At 51.0% G+C, this 23,122-nt stretch overlaps 1 protein-coding gene across 7 annotated transcripts in view; it reads right to left on the reverse strand.

The window, feature by feature from the left end:
• Nucleotides 1-18,499: 18,499 nt before the first annotated feature.
• The window catches only part of ST3GAL1 (ST3 beta-galactoside alpha-2,3-sialyltransferase 1), an 88,822-nt gene continuing 84,199 nt past the window's right edge, over nt 18,500-23,122 (reverse strand). For all 7 annotated transcript variants that reach the window (XM_073230170.1, XM_073230168.1, XM_073230165.1 and 4 more), the window contains one exon: nt 18,500-23,025. In XM_073230170.1, coding sequence (XP_073086271.1) covers nt 22,852-23,025 — 174 coding nt within the window. In that variant the 3' untranslated portion in view covers nt 18,500-22,851. The remainder of the gene's footprint in view (nt 23,026-23,122) is intronic.

Raw genomic sequence — 23,122 nt, forward strand, 5'->3', positions numbered from 1 at the left:
GTGGCACCCCCGCCTCTGCCACAGGCCCCCAGTCCTGGCCTCCCACTGAGGAGAGGAGGTGTTGGGGTGCCAAGTCGGCCTGGGGCCCAGGCCAGGTGGGCTCTGGTTTTTCCCAGAAATCTTCGTGCTGTGGCAAATGTGTCCTGGAATCTGCAGTGCCCACGGGGCCTGGCAAAGTTCTGGTTCTGCTGCTGTGACCCGCCTCCTTGAGAGCAGGCAGCACACGGGCCTCGGGACAGGATGCCTGTCCGGAAGCGGACGCCAGACCCTCTGCAGGCTGGTGCCGAGGTCGGCATCCTCAGCCTCCGTGAGCGCAAAGCAGAGAGAGAAGGAATGAATGGAAAATGCGATTCCCCCTAACGATGATCGAATCTGTGAAGCGAAAAATGCTAATGCTTACTGCTTTTGAAGGTCTTGGAATAAATTTTCTAGGAATTGATTGAATATTGATTTGTTATGCATTGACTTTTAAAATATTATTTACTATGTAATATTTAGGTATTATTTTGAAAACTTACTCTCTGACCCACTAATTCTACTTCTAGGGAATCATAATAAAAAGGGAACGCAAAAACAGAACAGACATCTGGACAATGACTGATGTAGAAAAATCATCATTGCAGGGTTACTTGTAAGAATTTTTAAAAGAAATAATATAAATGTCAAAAATCAGGAGATCAGTAAAATAAATGTTGGTAATTACCAAATAGACTCTAGAATGAGAATTTTTAGAGGAAATTTAATAGCCTGAGAAACTTTCCTGATAAAGAATTATGAGAAAATAACAAAATACAAATGTGTATATACTGCATGATTCAATAAGGATATAGAATACACACATACACACATACACACACACACACACACGCACGCTTTTAAAAGAATACAACAGAATGATAAGCATAGTTACATTTGTGTCTTGTTTATGGTTTTTATTTTAATTCTCATTATTTGTGTTTTCCAAAATGACATTCTATTAAGTTAATGTTACTTTTTAATCAGAATGAATGTAGGTGTTGTTTGCTTAGCCGGAATCGGATGCTCTGTCTCATTCATTCCCAACACTACCAAGGGCCTTAATGAAGATGGAAGTCTGTGAGATGACTGCGTCCTACGTGGGTCTCATAGAAGCACTTAGGCTGATGGAGGAGGTGACAGCAGTGGCCTGGTCCAGTGACACAAACCTTTAATGAACCGCCTTTTCCTATAAAATGAAACACGTCTGTCTGCAAGCTCTGCCAACAGCTGCACCTTGAAGCAATCAGCCCAGTGGGGGCAGGGTGGGTAGGGGGTGCCACCGTGGACCTCACCTCAGAATTGTCTGCAAACATGCCTTCCAGGGAAGGAGTCCAGGTCTCTCAGGCGGACGTTTATATTTTTGGAAACAAAAATGATCAACAGGCAAAAGCTTTTTCAGTCTCTACTTTTCAGGGGCCTGGTCCCTACTTTCAGAAACGCAGGTCTGACCTCACAGTGCCTGCCGCAGACCCCTCCCTTGCCTCAGCTGCAGTCCTGGGGGTCCCAGCACCAGGCCCCTTCCTCCCTTTCTCCTCCTTCCTGCAGTGCAGATGGTTCTCTTTCCCCAGAAGGCCTAGCCATGCAGACAGGAGGTTGAGAGCTGAGTGTAGGAGCCACAGACCTGGGTCTGAATCCCAGCTTCACCACTTACAAGATGTATGACATTGAGCAAATTACTAAGTCTCAAAGCTCAGTTTCCTCATCTGGAAAATGGGCATAACATAGTTCTTCTTTCAAAAAAAGGGATGTATGAGTGTTCATTAATTTGAGCATTTACTAAGTTCTTACTGTGTGTGAGCCCCTTGATACAGAGGTAGGAAGCTGGGCTGACAAATCATACTCTGCAAAGGAAAAAAGCCCTGATTTATGGCCTTTGCTGATTTCTGTGGTATAAATACTCCCACCATCATCAACTGCAAGCAACCAACAGTTTAATTGGTTGGCAAGATTTCTCATATTTAACAATTGGTTTTCAGGATCTCATGAGCTTCAGCAGCCATTTGTCCCAAGAAGACAAACTTGGTCCCGGTATTCATGAGCTCATGATTTAATGGGAGGAAACCAAGACTATTAGTATAATTATATATGTGTGTGTAAATACAAATATATATATAATCATGTATATGTAAATATAAATATATATGCATCTGTGTGTGTGTGTGTATATATATATATATAGAGAGAGAGAGAGAGAGAGAGAGAAAGAGACTAGAGGCTTTGTGATGAAAGAAACAATTATTCATTTTTTAAAAAACTTATTCTTGCCATGTTCTCTCAGTCCTGGCACATAGTAGGTAGCTAATAATATGTGTTGAATGAATAATAAATATCTTCAGCAAAAAAACCCAAAATGATTGAAAGTTGAGTTAAATGCTGGGACGGCGAGTAACAGGGAATAAATCTTTCCAATAGGTGGCCTCTCTGAAGGAAAGATATTTAGGAATTATATGAAACAATATATTTTAAGGACATAGAACTATGGACACTATACAGGAAGTACTCAACTCAGTATATGGGATATTAGGTACCTAATGTCCCCTTTCTTTGCTCTCTGAGGCCAAATCTCACAAATAACCCCAGATCAGACAGTATGTCACTTCCTGTCATGGTATCCTCCTGCCCTCTGTGGAGAACCCCATGGTGGTCCTGCCACAGCTTCCTGGAGGGGTCTGGGCCTTTCTCCCACCCATGGCCCTGGTGCTCTGGAATGTTCTGGGCTGTTGGTGCCCAGCATAGAGCACTGGGTCTTCTCTCCACTAGAGGTGGCTGGGGAGCCCAGGACACTGGGAGGAAGCCTGTGAGGTTGAAACCAGCTTGTGTGAGGTCACAGGTCTGCTCTGGGCACAGCCCCAGTTATCAAGATCTGGCCAGACTCCTGGCTGTCACCTGTCCTCACCTTGGACAAATCCCATCCCACCCACAGGCTGACTCCGCCTCCTTCCAGCTTTACCATGTCGTGATTCTACCAGTTGACATTCTCTGGGATGTCCTTGACATGTGAGACCCTCTGGACCTCAGGAACAAGAGGGGCCTTTCACAGGGCTGCAGAGGAGCCTCTGGCAAGGGCACATAGCCAGACACCATGTCCTGGGGATGGGGGTGTCCCCTGACTGCATCATCTCTGCTCCCCATCTCCCCAGTGGCTACCTCCCTGGCACACACTGCCATCTCTGTGTGGCTCAGCAGGCTCTCTGGCACCAAGTATACCTACATATGCCAGACTTTTCACAACACCCACATGTAGAAGTCCACCCTCTGTGGGAAAGCTTCTGGCCATGAGGAGCTCCCTACTGTAGAGAAGGAGGCCTTCCACTGTTGGGGGGCTCTGAGGGCATGGGGCGAATGGGATGGAGCTGGACAGCAGAGAAGGGGGCCACCCTCTGCTAAGTACCACCTAAGTGCCACCATGTGGGACCCAGCTTCTGTAAATCATCTCACTGAATTCTCCTAATCTGGGGAGGCATCACTAATTATCCTCATTTTAGACATGAGGAAATTGAGACTCTGAGAACCAGAGTCACATGTTTGAGGACACTTTGCTGCGACACCCGAGCTGTGGCTCCCAGTGTCATGGCACAGGAAGCTCGGTGCACCTGGTACCACTGGGATGGCGACCCTGTGCCCATCCTCCTTAGAGGTGCCCCTCACCCACCTGGCATGCCTCTCCTGGAGGCCTGTGAGACCCTGAGGGGAATGTCACACCCACTTTGTTGACTTCTGGGGACTGAGGGGAAGGGAATCTTCATTCACTGCATACTTAATAAGTGCTAAAAATTCTCTTATCCATTTTCCTTCCACTACAGCTCATACCCCTTGGCACAGGACATAGAGTTTGTGGTTAATAAGCATGTGTTGAGTGGACATCGGCATGTCCTTACAGAGGCAGGCACGAGGCTCCGAGTGTGGGTGAGTTAGCGCTGGGCCCCGAACCCAACACGAGACAGCGCAGGGCTCAGGCTGCGACCCCACAGGAGGCTGTGTGCTCCCAACCACGCCAGCTCTGCCCGGGGCCCAAAGTCCCTGAGGACACTGCGGCCAATCAGCTGTGTTTATAAAAGGCAGGTGTTTATAAAAGCCTCTGGACCCTGGTTACTCATTACATTTTATTAAATGCTGATATCCTGATATCGCCAACCCTCATAAATAGGCCAAGGGGTGCTAAGTCACCCAAAGGCTAAGCCAGACAAACAAGAGCCTTACTGATTAACCAGCCCCTGCTTCCTAGGCCTGCCAGCAGCTCAGCAGCCTGGGGGAGGCCCAAACCGCCCTCTCTGCCGAGGTGGCCCAGGATCAAAGCCTGTGCCTGTTTTTGGACCCGGCTATCAAGAAGCTTGAAAACTAGCAGTAGAAAGCGCCCTTGACTTTGGCACCAACTCCTGGAGCCTCCGAAAGGCCCATCGTGGGGTGTTTCTCAGGGAAGACGCCCCTGGACTCCTGTTTCCTCTGACCCCTGAGGCCCGCTGTGGAGAAACTGGCTTCGCTTCCTCCCTCCCCCTGGCATTCTGAGGGCTTGGCCAGATCCCTTCCCACAGGCCCCAAGGCCTCAGCTGCCACTCTACCCTGGCCTCACGCTGGCTCAGAGTCAGGGATGCTGGCACATGTTCTCTGGCATCCCCCAAGATGAGCCCACCGGTTTGTTTGGCTTCAATGAGTAATATTTGTGGAGAAACAGAGAAAGGGGAAGAAACATGACCAGCAATGGAAGCAAATGACAACTAAAAAGAGTTCTGGGGTCTTTCCAAGTCCCTGGGGCACTGTCTCGGTCAATGGGTGTGTGTGCTTCCTGTGGCTGCTGTAACAAATTTCCACGAACTTCAGGGCTTGAAACAACACAAATTTGTCATCCTATAGTTCTGGGGGTCAGGAGTTCAAAATGAGCCTCTGTGGGCTAAAACCAAAATGTGGGCAGGACAGCGCTCCTTCTGGGAGCTCAAGGGAGGATCCATACGCACGCTTCTTCCAACCCCCAGGGGCTGCGTGCTCTTCCCTGGCTCAGGGCTCCATGTCACTCCAGGGTCACGTCTTTGTCTGGGACTCTACCTCTCTTGATTCTTTTTTCTAAGGTCCCTGTGACAACATTGGGCCACCCAGATTTTTTCTCCCACAGGTAACAAGGTCAGCTGTGGGTGTCCCTGGGGGTGGTCCTCGTGCTGCCCGGCGCTGGCCTCTCCGCAGCACCCTCCGGGCACCTCCCCATGCTGGGATCCCCTTGGAGCTTCAGCTTCTATTCTCAACTGTGGCTCCTCCTCAGCCTTGGCTTAGGAACTAGGCTTGGCCTTGCCGTGGTCCTGACTGCCCTGAGTGACCTAGGACAAACACTGCGTCCTCTGACCCACCATGTCCTCATGTGCACAAAAGGGTCAATGACATCTCTTCCCCAGAGTTAGTGTGAGGGTCGGTTTAAATGGTAAACTATAATCAGATAACTCAGATACGCAGAAAGGCCTCCTTGCCCTTTGGAAGGATGATAAGATTTCTGAAAAATGCAGCTTGGATTCTGGCACTCCCTTGTTTGAGATCCTGTAAAGGCTTCCAGATGAGATCACAGCCCTCTGAGGCCTGCAGGGGTCACATGTCTTGCCCCTGCCCACCCTCTACCTCACCTCAGGTCACCCGCACGGGCCCCCTCTGGGTCCTTGAGCACACCAAACTGGGTCCCGCTTCTGGAAGTTCTCCCTGCTTTCTTCTGGCCAGAACACTATCCCTGGCAGAGTGAATCGCTGCTCCTTCTCCCCCTCAGCTCCTCAGCCCAAGTCCCATCTCAGCGGCCCCATGCAGCGGTCCAGTGTGAATCAGTCCCTGCCGACTCCCTGTCCACAGGTCGTGTCTTTCCTTCATCACATTCGTCACATCCATCCTCCTCCCAGACACCCACCCGACTGCACCTCCCCACCTTCTCTGCACTGAGGTGTGGCCATGAGATTGTGCCCTTGCCAGCAGCCCATGGACCCATGGGCATGAGGGACGTGCCCCGTTTCCAGTGCTGGCTTAGGAAAACCCCCTGCATGGCCCTCTGTGCTCCCTCTACCCCATCTGTAAGGCCAGGGATAGTCTGGGGGGTCCTAGTGGGTGGAGGAGGGTCACAGGATAGTAGAGCCTGCACCCCCACACCAGGGAGGACCTGATAAATATCCACATTGGATTCTTCTGTGAATAAGAAATAAATTTCTATTGTGTTAAGCTGCTGAGATTTGAGGGCTGTTGGCCACCCTGACATTCTTACCTGCATTTGCTTGTTTGTTTACTCCCTAGCTTACTAAAATGTCAGCCCCGTGAGGCACAGACCCTGTCTGTCTTGACCTCTGCTGTTACCTCAGCTCCTAGCACAGTCTCTGGCACAAGGGAGGTACACAATCAAAGCTTATTGAGTAAATGAGTGAATAAATAATATTTGTCTGACTCCCCTTTCTATGCTCTATGGAGGGCCAAAGGCCATGCCAAGTCTTTGCAAATTCCCAGGAACTTGGGCCCTAGGGCTCAGAGTTGTGGAGTTTTGCTACCCTTTGTGCTAGATGAATTAAGTCTAAGGGTCTTCAATCTAACTTCATCCATTACGATAAACTGGACATTTCGGTGCACGCACAGGGGTGCACACACAGCAGCCCAAGGCCTTTGTGGGTACAAGATACTTGCCTGAGACTTGTGGAAGGCAGAGCAATGCATCCACTTTACAGCAATGCAGACAACTTCCATGTGAACCAGCAACCCGTTTTAATTTCTAGAGCCACCCCACTCCTCTGCCCAGGAGTTTTTCACTGCCATTTCCCTTCACATATTCTTCTAATCTCATGTTCATTTTCTGGTTCTCTTTTTCCTCTTCCTTCTCTCCTCTCTCTCCTTTGGCCAACTGTTGCTTTTTTCCAAAGATGATTGCAACAGTATCTCTGGCATGTTCTTCTACTAGGTGACCTTGCCTCCCTCCTATCAAGAGGTGGGGTCTCTGTGCTCTCCTCTCAACTCTGGACAGGACTATGGCTGCCTCACCCAAATAAAACAAGAAGGAAAAAATGTTACATGATGTCTGAGCCTGGGTCATGAAGGGCAAGGCAGCTTCTGCCTTGTCTGCTGAGGTGTTTGCTTCTGGGAGCCTGAGCTGGTGTGAAGGATGGCCAGCTCCCGAGCTCACCGCACTGGGATGAAGTTCAACCATACGGAGAGGCCGTGATGGTCACCCTGGTCACCCACATCAGCCACCAAACTGGCGAGTGAAAATGCCTTTTGATGCCAGCTACCTGCAGCTGAGTCGGCCTGTTCTGCTGAGTCCTGCCACCTGAAGCTCAGACATCATGGAGCAGCCGCACGCCGTCCCACTGAGCTCTGTCCCAATTCCTGGCCCACACAATTCGTGCTCATAATAATTGCGGTTCTACATCACTAGGTTTGGGGGTGCTTTGCATGACAGTAATACAGCAACAGGAATACAGGGGGGATCTCTTCCCCATTCGCTCTGAAGCAAAAAATATTTCCCTCATTTTCTTAAGCATAGCACGTTAGCCATTGCTTTTTGCCTGCATCTCTACCCTCAGGGTCTCAGACTCCATCCCAAGTGGCTTGTTGAGGTATTTTCCTTAACAAAACTTCCCTCTGAGAGGTGTTCTGATGCCAGCAATTAAGATAGCGAAGTGTTTTCTCTCTGCCAAGTTTTTGAGTGTTTGGCACATACAGATGCTCAATGAATGTTAGTTTTGAATTCGTGTTCTTTTTCTTTGAACTCCTGGGTAGCTGGAAGGAGAATAGAAGGCTGGGTAAGGGAGTAACTTTTGGACTCCAGAAATATGCCACTGGCTCATGCCGGATTTAGCATTTGTATTAAGTAGGATCCAGCAACAGAGAGTCCTTACCGGGAAGTTTAATAGAAGACACTTAACACGGAGGATTAGGTACAGTGGTGTGGGGAGAGCCGAGAAGCCCAACATGTAGGGTTGCCCGATAAAATACAGGACAGCCAGTTATATTTGCATTTCAGATAAACAGTGAACTTATTTTCATGTAAGGATGCCCCATATAATATTTGGGCATACTTATACTAAAAAAAGTGATGCGCTGTTTATCAGAAATGAACATTTAACTGGGCTTCCTGTGTTTTTATTTACTAATTCCAGTAATGTCTACTCATGAGGGTGGTGGGGGGCCTCTGAAGCAACCTAGAGTCTAGCAACAGCAGAGAGCGTGTCCTCCTGGGGCTGGGGGGCTAGTGGGGAGCAGCTGCTCCAAGGTCCCGGGACCAAGGCTGCTCTGTGGAGCTGGCACCCCGGAAGGGACTGCCTCCCTGGGGCTGGGACCACAGAGGAGATGTGGCTACTGCAGAGGTGCAGCCTGGAGCAGAGGGAGAAACACCATAGCTCCCTCCTCCCTCCTGCCTTCAGACCCAGACCAGAGCCTCCCATTGGCTGAATGCAGGCAGAAGCTGTTTGCAAGTGAGTCTGGGAAATGTAGTTCGCACAGTCAGCCCTCTGGTATAGGAGCAGAGCAGACAAGGGTACAGAGTGCACGCTACAAATTTTACCCTGTTTATCGAAAATATTTGGGGCTTCTTCAACCTTTTCTTGACCCCTCACAATGTTTATAGAGCCAAATGAACAGAGCAATTCATAGGCATTCCGTCCTTCTGTCCTGAATCCAGCCGCGAGGAAGGTGCAATTCTTTTTCACATTTTACAGATGAGAGGACATTGAGGCTCAGAGAGTTGAAGAAATTTGCCCCACATCCCACATAGACAGTATGTGGAAAGTCAGGTCTTTGCTTTAACAGCAGGAGGCACTTGAGCCCTGTGGTCAAGTAGGGGGAAAGGGAGGAGGTCAGAGAACCCCCGAGCAGCATCAACTCATCTCGACGGTTGCGTCTGGAAGTGATGCCGTCAGGACCCGTGCCCACAGGCTCTGGCAATACCTTACCGCATGTGCCTTCTCATTCTTGCTCTTCCTACAGCCACTACATCCATTAGCTCCTCCACCAGCCAAAGAACACATGTTGGCAGTCACACGTGGCAGAATACAGCCGTGGATAATAGTTAAGAGCCTGACACTGTGGTCAGATGACCAGTTCTAATCCTGCCTCTGTCACTTACAGCTCTGTGACTTTGGACAAATCACTGAAGCTCTCTGTTCCTCTCAGTCTTTGTTTATAAAACGGGGCTGATGTTAATGATGATGACAATGATGACGACAATCGTGCTGGTTCCGCGGGAAGAGTCATGTGTATTGCTCACCGCTCCAGGCTTGCTTCCATGTGTGATAGGCCAGCAGCACCCCTGCCCGTTGATGTGGGGGTTCACTGAACTCATCCATGGGAAGCACTTGGGCAGTGCCTGGCCCACAGTCTACCTCCAGAGAAAACTGGCTGTTATGATAGATATCACAGAATCAGCTCAGGGAGGGGCACTAGGCACTGAGGAGACACAGCCAGGTGATGGGGAGACGACAAGTGGCAGGGAACCACGGCCTTTTAGCTAATTGTCGTGAGCCCTAATTAGGGCACTGTGTCATTAGCCTAGTGGGGACGGAGGGCAGAGGGAAGCAACCATCAGGCCTGAGGAGGAGGCAGTCTGACAGAGAACACAAGCAGGACATCTGAGTGGGGACAGCCAGGGCAAAGGCATGGAGGGGGGCAGACTCCTGAGTCAGGGAAGGTGAGATGTGGGGCACATGAAGGCCTGGGGCAGAGAGGAAAAGGGATAAAGGCACAGTACGAGGTGCAGAAGGCTGGAGAGGTTGGCAAGAGGCAATTATTGTGGGTCTCACTAGGAACTATGGCTGTCTTCAGTGAAGAGGACGTCAAACACTCAGCTGTGGGGGGGGGCGGGAGGGAGTGCCTGGAAGGAGTCCCCCTCCTTAGTGAGAGGCCCCATCTTTGCCCAGGGATGTCAACCTCATCTCCCACCCCCAGGCACCTCTTGGCTGGGCTGAGGCTGGCATGCCAGGTAATTACACGGAATGTTTCTGAGCGTCCGGACTTACTGAGCCTTCTCCTAGGTCAGTAGGAACAGAGACCTTCAAAGTTGAATGAAAGACACTATGTCGTACAATGGAAACCAATATAACATTGTATAGCAACCGCACTTCAATAATTAAAAAAAAAAGCCTATTGAAAGGCAGCAGACAGCATGCTGTTTGCTGTGGGGTCTGGAGTAAGTCACTGTACCTCCCTAAGTGTGCAGCTGGTGGCCTTGGCACCCCGCTCTGTGCAAAGCTGTGAGCAGCACATATGATCATGCACACTTAGACACCACGGGGAAATCTGAATTTGGAATACTGCACAATATACTTGGGGTCACCTGAATCCTGGCACAGAGCGCCCTCTGTGCTAGGGAGATTCCCCCGCCCACTCCAGGCAGACCCTTCCAGGTAAGGCATTGTCCAAAACTCCACTGACCTGAGTCTTTGGCTTTGGGAAAGCCCTGACTCCCTCCCACCAAAGGCCATGGGCTCAAGAATCCTAGCGGATCAGAGCAGGACAGGCCTTCAGGCATCAGGCCAAAACCTGTTATTTTATAGATGAGGAACTGAGGTCAGAGGAGGGGCAGGATGGTCCTCTGGCCACTTACGGTCTAGTGAGTGGGGAATGACCCAGGAAGGGCTGATCTTCTGAGTCCTAGTCCCCAGCCATCGCATTCTGCTTTAACGCTTCACTTTCCCATCTGCCTACCCAGCCAGCATTTTTTAGAATGAGGCAGTTTTCCACTGAGCCCTGACAGAGCGCCAGGTGCTACGCTGAACACCGAGAGCGCTAGAACTCACACATCTCTGCTTAAGAGCTTCTTGTGCCATGAGGCAGACACAAAGGCAAGGAAGGAATCCTGATAGAATAAGCATGTTTCCCTGGGGGCAGATGGCTGTCCTGGGGGCTTGAAGCCTGATGAGACATAGGAGGGGGGTACAAGGAGGGAAAGGATAATCAATCCTTCAGCCACAGCTAGGAGGGCAAAGATGACTTTCTAGTAGCCCAGAAAGCTGCTGTCGACCCTGCTGGGCGAGCTAGTGGAAACGCAGTCCTCTGGGTAAGAAGCAGTCCATGGCAGCCGGCAAGGAACTCAGCAGAGCAGGAGGTCAAGGAGCAGGGGCTGGGGTAGGACCTTTGCCACTAGGGCTGGAACTTGGTTTTCCAAGCAGTGGGGGCCCTGGAAAGAGCCTGACCGGAGGCATACCTGACCACCTCTGCTTTGCTGACATTCCCCCTCTAAACTGTGCCTACGTGCGTCAGAACGACCAGACTCCCTCTCTGCGCACTCACAGCCCAGAGAGGCTACACTGTGCTTTGCCACCTGTATTCAGAAAGTTCTGCTGGTAAAGGAAAGTCATGTTTATGTAACAGGAAGCCCAATTTCCAGGACATGCAATGCAATCACAGCTCTATTTCTGGAACAATTCTATGGGCTCCAATTTCTTTAGAAAACTCAAATGAAACCCCGCAGGCCAGAGGACAATGGAAGGGTTCAGCTTTTCTGTCATTGTTCCTGGTCCTGGCAGGGAACTGCAGGCCTGGCTGCAGGGAACTGGAGCCTGCAACTTCTGTTCAGGGCTTCCAGAGCGATCCTCACCCATCAGACACAGGGCCAGAGAGCTGCCAGAGACTTGGCCCAGAAGGCCTTGTGTCTACCCAGACCCTGGCCATGCGCCCCGTGATACAGACGTGTCTCCTGGGCTCTCCCCGCAGCCAGGACTGTCAGGGAATCTGGGTCTGATCTCTCTGCTGCTGTGAGGATCCTGTGAGACTCTGAACAAGTCTTCTAATCACCCTAGCCCTGGATTCCACATCCGTAAAAAGGGATTACTAATACATATTCCACCCACCTTATCAAATGAGAAAATATGTGAAGAAAAAAGTTACTTTTTAGCATTTTTAATTATTATTTTTTTAGTTTTCATAAAACTGTGAAATCCATATAACATGTAATTCAACATTTCAAACTATTCAGTGGCATTTAGTACTTTTGCAGAGTTGTGCCAACACCACTTCTGTGTGGTTCCAAAACATTTGCATCAACCCAGAATATAACCCTGTGCCCATGAGCCAATCACTCCCCACTCCCCCAATCCTCCCTCAACTCCCAGTCCTGGCAACTACTAATCTGCTTTCTGTCTCAATAGATTTACAAATTATGGATATTTCACAAAAGTGGAATGATATTCTGTGTCTGCATTCACTTAGTGTAATGTTTTTGAGGTTCATCTACATTGCAGTATGTATTAGTCCTCCACTCCTTTTTCATGGCCAAGTAATATTCCATTGCACGTATGCATTACAATTTGTCCATTCTTCTGTTGATAGACACTGGGGTTGTTTCCACCTTTTGGCTACTGTAAATAGTGTGCTCTGAACATGCATGTACATTTATTTAAATACCTGTTCCTGGTTATTCTGGGTCTATACCTAGGAGTGGAATTACTGGGTCTCATGGTAATTCTGTTTAATTTTTTTGAGGCCCCACCACATGGTCTTCCACAGCAGCTGTGCCATTTCATATTCCTCCCCAGCAATGCACAAGGGTTCCAATTCCTCCACATTCTTACCCATATTTGTTATTTTCCATCTTTCTGATTACAGCCATCCCAGTGAATGTGAAGTGAAATCTCACTGCAGTTTTTATTTGCAGTTCCCTAATGGCTAATGGTGTTGAACATATTTTCAAGTGAATATTGTCTGTTTGCATATCTTCCCTGGAGAAATATCTATTCAAATCCATCACCCAGTTTTTAATTGGGACGTTTCTGTTGAGTTGAAAGAGTTCTTTATATAATCTGAAAACTTAGCAGGTATATGACTGGGAAATATTTTTTCTCATTCTGTAGGTTTTTAAAAATAACTTACTTCTAATATTAGTTTGAAACAATTTTAAAAAGCATTATATATTAGTAGCTTTGACATTGCCCAATCTTCTTTCCTCACACATTCTGCACCGGGGCCATGTTCTCCACTCACTTCTGGGAGTACAGGGTGGTCCAGTCACATGGGGTTTGCCATCCTTGCCATCCAGCCAGAGGGATGCATCCCCCAACCCAACCCTGACACCAGTAGGACTGTCTGAAGAGCTGGACTGTGTGGAGCTGGGCATGAGGTCTGGCTTCACAGCCCTGAGGCCCAGCCCTGTTGGTCTCTGACTCACTGGGTGTTTTGTCCCAGGCCTGATATTTCACCTGGGAGATAAGGAGGGTCTAACTAGGGCTGAGCGAATGAGCTCTGGAGAAGAGTGGAGGTGAGCAATTTGCATTACAGAAGAAGAACGGAAGGCGCTGGTGATGGGACAGCTAGTGGGCAAGTGAAGGCCCCTTAGGGGTGTTGCTGTGCGCATCTGCCCCACATCCTAGGCGGCTATGTGCCTTTCCTGTCATGGAGACCTCCGGAGCAGGGAGGGAGGCCGATGATGGATCTGCTGGGGGTTTGTGGAAGTTGCAGAGCTCTATGACATCAAAGGAAGATATGCTGAAGACAGAGGGCTGTGTAGAGCTGAGTGAGGAGAGAAAAAAAGGGGGAGCTGTGCACCAGCAGTCAGGGGCAGTGTGGCTGTTTGTAAAGGGGGCCTAAGATGGCATCTCAGGAATCAAGAGAGGAAGGAGGCCTGCAGAGGAAGCCACAGGAGAGAGCTGGCCCTTCAAATGAGGAGGCTTGTTCCCTCTTTTTGATAAAGTCCTATTATGCCCTCAGCACCCTGCCACGCCTAACCATCCTCTCTTTTCTGAGAACTGCTGTACCTCCCGACCTGGGTCTGCTCACCACTCTTGGCCAAGCTAAAGATTAACCTTCTGGCGACCCCCAGGATTCCCCAGACTGGTCTGACTCTTTGGTGATGAGTCAGCCCATGGGTCTTACCTCTAAAATTCCTTGGATTAGAGCAAAGCTAAGAGTGCCTCTCCCTGTGGCCTTGGGTGGGGGATGGAGCACCCATAAGCATTAGTCATGACTATTATCATTTCTAGCATATTCTCTCTCCAGGAGCTTGACCTTTCCTGAGCTGAACACAGCCTCATGAGCTTCTCAGGAGTTTGACAGCTATTTCGGGGAACACTGTGAGGAGCCTAGGGTAGAGGTTCAGAGTGCAGGCTCAGAGCCGGACTTCCTGGTTCACATTTGGGGTTTGATGAGCTGTGTGACCCTGGGCACGGTGGTTGACCTCTCAGAGTTGTTAATATATAAAATGCACACCCCAGTAAGAGTATCTGGCCCCGGGATGCAGGAGAAGCAGACGAATTACTCATGCAAACACACAGAACAGACTAGAACAAGGTAGAGACCTAATAAATGTTAGCTTTCATTCTTTTTATATAGAATACATACCAAAAGGCCTACTAATCAACCAACATAAATTCTGAGTGCTTAATGTGTGCCTGGCACTGTGCTAGGTGCTGGGGATTCAGAAGAGAAGAAACAGACCATGTTCCTGGCCCTGGGGGCCTTGTGCTTGTGACTGGGTAAGCGGGGGACTAGGTGTCTTCAGCGTAAAAGCTTGAGATGCATGGATGTAGTCCAGGTCTTCCCATGTACAGATTTGGAAATGAGGGCCCAGAAGCAGCCGTTGTTACTGTCTGTTAGAATGGAAATGGCTAGGGTTCATTAGTAGGACCTACCCTCTTCCCAGGTATCTTTCTTGATGCCTGAATTGCTCTCTAGCATCTCCCAAAAGTGGGTCTCTGGCCTTTGCTCAGATGGAGCCCACTTCTCCCAGGAGACGGCTGCTCATGCTGTCACCACAGTCTGCGCTGGGAAGAGGAGACCTGCACTGAAGGTGCCAGACAAAGGTAACAGTAATGGCCACCGGGCCCACAGCGAGCTTCCCATCCTTGTAGCTGCCTCAGGTAATGGAAGGCTTTGCTAGGAACCAGGATGATGACACCTGTCCCTGTCTCTGCGCCCCCCGGGGTCTGCCTCGGTCTGTCAGCGCTTCACCGAGCCTGCAGCACTGAGCTCTCTGCCCGGGTACACTCAGGAAGGAGCAGGGCAGAGCCAGTGGGCTGCTCACCAGCCAGCTCTGAGGCCCAGGCCTGGGGTCTGGGACATCGAGAAAGGACATGGGTAGAGGTAATGCTCTTCAGGGAGTCCAGATGTCCCACCACAACTTCCAGCCACCCTTGTAGTTTTGTTTGGACCACGTGGGTGGTTCTGGCCACTGGACCCTGAGTGGAATTGATGAGTGGCGACTCCAAGTGGAGACAGTTAAGAGCAAGTGGGCCATCTCTGTCCCCATGTCACCTTGCATAGGGCTTGAAAGCCATGTTTTGAAGTGGAAGTTGGCACTGTCACTAGATGAAAACACTGAGGGGCCCAAGTCACCACATGGAGGGCCTCTATGCAGGGACTGCCACACCCATCAGACCCTGACACAGCAAGAAATAAGCCTTTGTGGCCCTGTTCTGAGTCACTGGGACTTGGTGGGGGTGGGGGCCCGCCACTGCAGCATTAGCCTGTCCCATGCTGACTGACAGTCACATGTCATCTTGAATCCCCCGGTCCTATGGAGTGTGTAGCCACAGGCAAACCACTAAGAGTCTCTGAGCACCAGGACTTCATGAGGGTGGCAACACCATCTCATTCGTGCGGCTGGTGTGAGACTGCAATGAGAAATGCATGATGAATTCCTGGCACACAGAAAACTCAGCAAACAGGACGCTGCTATTGTTGCTATCTACGTACTCAATACCCATTTCAGAGGTGGAGAAACTAGGGTGCCCAGAAATCGGGTTTTCCCCACAGGTGACAAAGCTGTCATGGAGAAGCCCCGGAAGCCCCTAAAATCCCCAGGTCTGGCGATCCAAATCAGGCCCAGGACCAGCTGTGCTGAATGGAAGTGTGAAGCCACGTAAAGCTTTTCAGCCTGCTCACATTTGCTTGGAGTGTTGACCTTTTCCAACTGAGCTCAGACATTTCCTCTTGACCCACTTCTCTTGGCCGAGTGGCAGCGACATGAATCCCCTCCTCTGGAAGGGTGTTGGAATGATAATGTGCAGTGCCAAGTCTTTTCAAGCTCTGAGTTTACATGCCGGTGTGTGTGTTCTCCCATGTGGCTTTCAGCCCTTTCTGGGTCTCAGCCAAACCGTGTGCTGAAAGCAACCTGGCATAAGGTGGGTCCCTTATGCCCTCTGGTGGCCACAATCACTAGGCGGCCCCATCAGCGCTCACGGCAGAGGCCAGAAGGAACCTTCTGCCGGTGAAGCTCCATGAACCAGCCCACCGAGGCTCATCTCCTAAGTGCTTGGTTTGAAGCACAGCTGAGGGTCCCCAGCCCCATGCTCCTGGGGGTGGGGAAGGAGACTTATAATCAGTACCTAAGATTCGTGAGCTGAGCAACTTGTTGAGGTCCTGGCTACACCCTTCCTGGCTGGCAAGTTTTTGCACCTCTTGGAGACTGAGTTTCCTCATTAAAATCTCTAAAGGAATAGTGCCTCTTGCAGGAACGAGTGAGATCAACATAGGCAAAACACTTAGCCCACGTTGGCCGCATGCAAAGCCATTATTGATGATACTCTCCCACTTCTCAGGGAGCTGCCGCTGTGTGGCTGGCGGCGCATCCCCCATGAACTGGTCTTCGGAGGGCAGGGAGCTTGTCTTGCCCACCCCCAGCCTCCAGGAGCCCTCGGTCTGTAATTCCCAAATGAAATGTATGTACACACAAAGTGTTAGTTTTTCACGCAATCCCATGACGCAGGCAAATCAGGAATCGTCATCCCCGCTTGACAGAGGTCCGCGTCTGGATCCAGGCCTGTGGCTCCCGGGACTGTGAGCGCTCATGATCCTGTCAAGCCCGCCCCTCGGGGGGTGCAGAAGGAAAGAAAAATCCCAGCAGTCCACGGATCTGCACCAACCGCAGCTCCCTTTCTGGGGGAAAGTTTCAGGAAAGCCAGTCCAAATGTTATAAAACAGGGAGGGAAAGGAATCTCGGCATTCATAGGTACCCAGGACCTGACCTGGAGGATGGGCGCTGGTGGGAAAGATGGGGTTTGTGCAGAGCAGGGCGGGGGCTTTGGCTCTTGGTCCCTGTATGTGGGCAGGTTCCTGAGGGCCCCGAAGAAATGCGTTCAGGTCCTCAGGGCTCGTTTTGGAGAGCCCAGTGTAATTCCTTTCCTTCCCAGTTCTGGCACGGGACCAGCGTGTGCTAAGTTCTGCCAATTCAGCTCTCCCAGTGGGGCCCGGCTGCATGTGTCACCACCTTGTGGCCGCCTGTGCACATTGCAGAGAGTCTGGGGGAAGCCAGGTCTCGGTGGAGTGGGGTTCTGGGAACAGGCCCTGGCGGGTGAGGATAGAGAATGGATTGCAGGTTGGGGGAAGGAAACGGAATTTCAAGTTGGAGAAATCACTTGGAAAAGACGCGGAAGCAACACAAAGACCTCAGGAGTGGGGCAGGAGACAGAAAGGACATACAAGAAGGAAGGGGGGCCGGGAGGAGGGAAGAAATCAGGTTGGGTGTCTCAGCGGGCCCCACATTTTGTTGGCATCTCCCTTCTCCACTCACATGTTCAATTTAATAACAGCTAACATTTACCGGGGTCTTCCTAGGTAGTGGTTTCTTTTCTAAGCCCTTTCTATGTGTTTACTCACTTAATACTCAAGCGTGTTTACATGGTAGCTATTCCACCACCCAAGTTTACCCACAAGACCAGAAAGGCTAAGCAGCCTGCTCGAGATCACACAGCTATTATGTAGGAACCCAGGCAGCCTCTTTCCAGGGCAGCCATGTTCATCTCTGCACCCTCGGGCCTCTGGGGCTGCCTTCAGGTCCCCCCAGACTTGTCCCCCCAACTTGGGAGTCATCCTCTTGGGAGGCTGCAGAGCCGCAGGGGCCCCAGATTGGCAGAGGGGGGGGACTTGGTTTGAACTCCACCTCTGCCTTCAAATGGCTTTCATTCTGCACTTGTTTCCTCATGTGGAAACCTGGCAACCTTCACTGGCCCTGCAGGGCTGCTGAGAAATCAAGAAAGTGCCCAGGAAGATGTGCAAACTGTTGAGTGCCACACAAATTGGAAGGCACCATGATTTACACCAATTGTACATTACGGAGCCCCAGTACTGGATTTCTGGATCTGTTTTACAAAATGGGAGATTTGTGCCAATTTTGGGTCTGACTTGGGGGTGTCTGTGGACATGTCCGTCTATTGGGAAAGAATGGACACTAACTCAGCCTGCATCAGGCACTGGGCAAGGCCATTTCATTCAGCAAATGCATAGAGAAGCTGGCGTCTATCTATTCAGGCCTCCTGAGATGTTTTACTCTTGATCTCAGACCCCCTCTGACAGACACCCATTTGACAGATGAGACAGCTGAGGTTCAGAGAGGTTAGGCGGCTCCCTGCAGTCACACAGCAGGGAGAGGTGCAGCTGCGTTCAGAGGCTAACTCTCTGTCTCACAAAACTCTGGACACTTGGAGGGAGTGGACACTAACCCAGGCGGCTGTCAGGAAGTGAGGCACTGCACCTTTTTAGGACTGAAAATATCTCTTGAGTACAAACTTCCAGTGATTCCACCAAGGCATGGCCTTTGTATAAACACAACCCAAACGATAAAATAGCTTTTTTAATTCACTTTGATTCAAATCATTGGAAATGTCCAACAATAAATAAAACAGAACAGAGACTGAAGAACTTCATTCAAAATGCATCCAGATTAATGTTCAGCTGCAAAACAAATACAGAAACAAAGCAAGGGGAAAAATAAAGCAAATTTTAAAATGCAAACAACCAACCAAACAAGACTGCAAAGAAGACAAAGTGCTCGGGGGACTTTGGCATGAATTCATGAAGCGTGAAGGGGACTGTGCGCACCACGCTCACCCGGGGCTAAAGCTGGGGTCCAGTGCAGGGCCGGCAGCAGGCGGGCAGCAAAGCAGCTCTGTATGTGACAGAAGCTGAGCAATGGGGTCAAGCTCAACACAAGTAGGATTCCTGATGGGCTGAGAGTGAAGTGGGCGCCATGAGCAGGCTGGCAGCTTGTAAAAACACAACGCTCTTTGGGCATGGAAAGAAGTAGTTGCCCTACTGAGATGACCCTTTGCCCATCTCTGCTGTTCCTTCCAAGCTCCCTGAACACAGAGGGCACCCCAGGGTCAGGGGGCTACTGCTTTCATGAGAAACGAAAGGAGGACAGCCGACTGTCTGGACACTTGGTAGCCCAGACCACAGGGGAGGGCCACCGCAGACACAACGACAGCCCCGGGCTCTTTGGAAGGGACCGTTGAGGGGGAAGTTGCCAGTTCCTGATGGCACATGGTCAGAGTCCAGCCACCTTTAGCTGAATAGTGGCCACTGGGGTGTGAGATTCCCTGGAGAAAGCATTTTCGATCACAACCATGTGAGTTCTTTCCAGTCTTCCATGTCTGTGTTCACGTTGCCTTGAAAAGAACAGGTAGAGCACACATCACAGCTCTCAGTATTCTCTGTGCTGGCATCCCACCTTTGACCCAGAGGCCCAGTTCATGTCGAGGTAGGATTGGCCTCTCGCCGCCCCTTCTGGCCACAGCAGAGACCGGCTGCCATCAAGCCTCCAAACCCACCATTGCCACATGAAATGCCCTTGTTACCAGCTTCCCTGATTCATGTCCTACTTCCTTGCACCTGGCTTCTTCCGCGAAGCCCAGCCCATGAGGTGTGCTGGACAACACCTGATGAAGCCAGGGTTTCAAAAGGCATCAATGTAAGGACTTTCTTCAATTGCTTCTGGTGCCAGAGGCTGTAAACATGCCCTCCTTTCTCCCCTAACCAGGGGAGGAGGGCAGGGGCTCCAGGGAGAAAATCAGCCACCAGGGTCACTGCAGGGCGACCAAAGGCTGGGAGGTTGCTCCGCCCTCTTCCCTCATCAGTCCCTGGCTTTCAAGCGTCAGCCTCAGCACTGACTCCCCTGCTCCCTGCCTGGGGCCCAGGGCTGCTCTCCAAGGAGCTCTCTTCCGGCACAGTGGACAGACCCTGGGCTGGGGTTCCAGGGCCCCAGGAGCCCAGCCGTTTGCGGTGGACATGTGAGAGCACCCTCCCTCCCTGCTCACTGCCACCGTATGGGAGTTTTCAGTTTTCCTGCCAACAGCATGCCAGTGCTTGACAGGAAACGCTCTTGCACGATTCTCAGCCGCCCTTTCCCCAGGTATGGGCCCAGCTGGCTTAAGCCACTGGTGTACTTAATCCCCACCACAGTGGCTGGCGTGGACTGGGTTAAGACCCCTTTGGTAAGCCAATGACAGGAAGAGATGTCTGCTGGGGGAAATGGAAAAGCACGATGGCCTCTCCGGCACTGGGGTGACGGTGATGGCATGTGAAGGCAGAGAGCAGCTCTCGCAGGGGCTGCAGGGGCTACTAGGCAGTCTGAGGAGGAAGCCCAGGGGTGAGAGGCAGAGTAGAGTCAGAAATCTACGCCTGGTTACAGACCTTTGAAATGCTGCGTAGAGCTGGGCTGGGAAAGCCCATCTCTGGATGTTTTCCACATGGAGCCAATAACATCCTAATTTTGCTCAAAATGTTTGACTTGTGATATCCCTGATACTGGGCTCACTTCTGCAAGTCACTTCCCTTCTCTGGGCCTTGCTTTTCTCATCTGTAGAATGAGAGAGCAGGCCGAAGACATGCCAGGGCTCAAACAGCCTAAGGGAAGACCGCAGAGGTGGGGCCAGGACCCAGGCAGCGTGCAGCTCAGCTGCCCACACTGCCTCGCTCAGGGGACCTGTTCTGACTCAACAAAGCCCACGCTGCTCCCTCATTCCTGAACAGTTACCAGCTTGTGGGCAACAGGGAAGAGCTCAGGAATCCCCACAGCTCCTACCCAGGGCCATTTTTCTCAAGGTTTGTCCCTGGGATTAATCAGCTAACAAAAGACGCTTGCCGAGTTCTTCCCATCAAACTGCCGTGAGCTCTAGCTTTCGAGGATTTATACGCAGAATGATGACCTCATAGCCATTTATCAGCCTTATCAGCAAGAGTCTTAAGATGTAGAGGATTTTAAAGCTGGAATAGTTTGTGTGTGTGCGTTTTTTTAACCTCTTTCTGGATTCTGAACTTTCAGAATCTAATAAAAGCTATGGACTCTCTCCTCAGGAAAATGTTCACTTAAACAGACTCAGGGAAAAATCAAACATGGCATGCAATTGCTGGAGACCTGTGAGTCACTTGAGGCCATCTGCAGCCCCTGACCTCCCACAATTCCTCCCTCCCCATTTGCAGAGGAAGAAACAGAGTGCCAGAGCAATGCAGGGAGCAGAGGAGCCAGGCCCAGGGACGTCCCAGACTACTGGCACACTTCACACTTCACCAGGAAAACTGTCATACCTCTTCAGAGTAGCAGTGGCCTTTTAGGAAATGCTCTCAATAAGAAGAGTGGTTTTTCTGATAAAATGTCAAGAGTCAACGGTCACAGTCCCCCCATAGCTCCCATAGCTGTGGCCCCACTCCCTACCTGGCCCCAAGATAGTTCCACTGAGTTTTGGAGATTCCTGCCCTGAGACTGAATCCAGGTCCCCAGTAAGAGAGAAGGAAGGTGGAGCTGGAGGGAAGGAGGTACAGCACATGCCACGAACCTAGCAACATGACACCCCAGGGTCTGCCTACCAGTGAGCCCCCATGCCCTACACCCCACCACCACCCCAAGTCTGAGGATCTCAAGAAGCTTGATTTGAGCTCTTCACTGCCCATTCTCTGGGTGAAGCGAGAGCAGGCTTAATTAAAGCATCAAGAACAGCAAAACGAGCCACAAAGTGCACACAATGTCAGCTGAATTTTTAAAAAATCAATAAATAATCAGGAAGGATGATGAGGAAGAAAGAGCAGCCAGGGAATAAAAGGATGAGGTATGACTTCTGCTCTGATGGTCACGTTCTTAGGGTGGCCCCGCAGCCCCCAGGACACCATGCAGGAAGCCAGCACGGATTTGGCCCAGTGGGGGTTCTTGGGGACAATGCTGGCGGGTGGAAGCCTTGGAAGGTCATGGGCACCCAATCCAACAGCGTGTGAAGGTAAGAATGGGCGGCCCATGGCTGCTGTGCCTCTGGACAGCATTAAGTATCATCCAAGCTTTGTTCCAGCCCAGGCATCAGCTCAGGAGACTAGAAAAGATGTCCCCAGCTGCAGAGCAAGGAGAAGCTATTGCTGGGGACTCCTTCCCCGAGCTGAGGCTTTCGTTCAGCCAATGCATGCATTTGTCCCCTAAATACAAAGGCACATTAAGTAGTCCGATCTGCTCTCAGCCATGAGGATAACCACTAGATGACTCAAGGAACATCAGCTCGGGAAGAAGGTATCTGCTGGAGTGACCTTGCCAGGTGTTTGTGAAGACCTTTTGGGTGGGCAGCCCCTCCCGGCCACCATAAATGAGCTTTGGGAAGAAAAGGGAGATGGGGTTGTCACCATTGTGCAAAGAAAGGCAGCAGGCCGCCACCAGTGCCTCCACGGACCCAACGCGGCTCTGTCCTGGAGGTCATCCTCACTCAGAAACATCCAGCGGGCATCAGAGTGTGCCAGCCCTGAGTCCTCGGCAGGGTACGGTCTCTGCCCAAGCTCCCTGGGAAACTGTCCTTTCCTGTATGATACGGAAGTCTTCACTACCTTGCCCCTCCCCCAGAAGCCAAAGTGATCCCAGTGTTTGGAGTCTGGACCTCTCCTGTGTCTCCATACCTTTCCCCAACCTGGGACACCAGGGATAGGATGTGTCCCACCCAAGACCAGTTCTGGGACTCTCTCTGCAGCCCTGGCAGGACTCGGTGACCTTGCTGAGTAACTGCTGCCAAATATTGGGGTGCAAGAGGCTCCAAGGGGCGCCAGGCACACCCCTGAGGCTGGCCCTCACAGCTCCCGGAGCAGGCCGGCCCCATAGGAAGCTGGGGCTGGGCGTGGAGAGGTGTGCTCCGGTGCATCAGTCCTGGACCCTTCCCAGCGTCATCTCCCCTTGAATATCCGGATTTTATTGATGGATGCCAAGGTGGCCGTCACGTTGGACTCAAAGTCTCCATCGTGCACCCCAGTCTTGCGAAAAGCCCCCGCCGATGGGTTGTTCTCCCAGTAGTGGTGCCAGTTGCCTTTGCTGTCTGCCCCGAAGCCGTACAGGTCCACCTGCAGGGCAAGGCAGAGGTGAGAACCAGACAGCAGGGCTGCAGGTAGAACCTCTAAGAAAGGGAGCCTGCAGACATTCCTAGAGTCTGTGAACACC

The sequence above is a fragment of the Manis javanica genome, chromosome 2 (assembly GCF_040802235.1).
Source record: "Manis javanica isolate MJ-LG chromosome 2, MJ_LKY, whole genome shotgun sequence".
NCBI classification, from domain to species: Eukaryota; Metazoa; Chordata; class Mammalia; order Pholidota; family Manidae; genus Manis; species Manis javanica.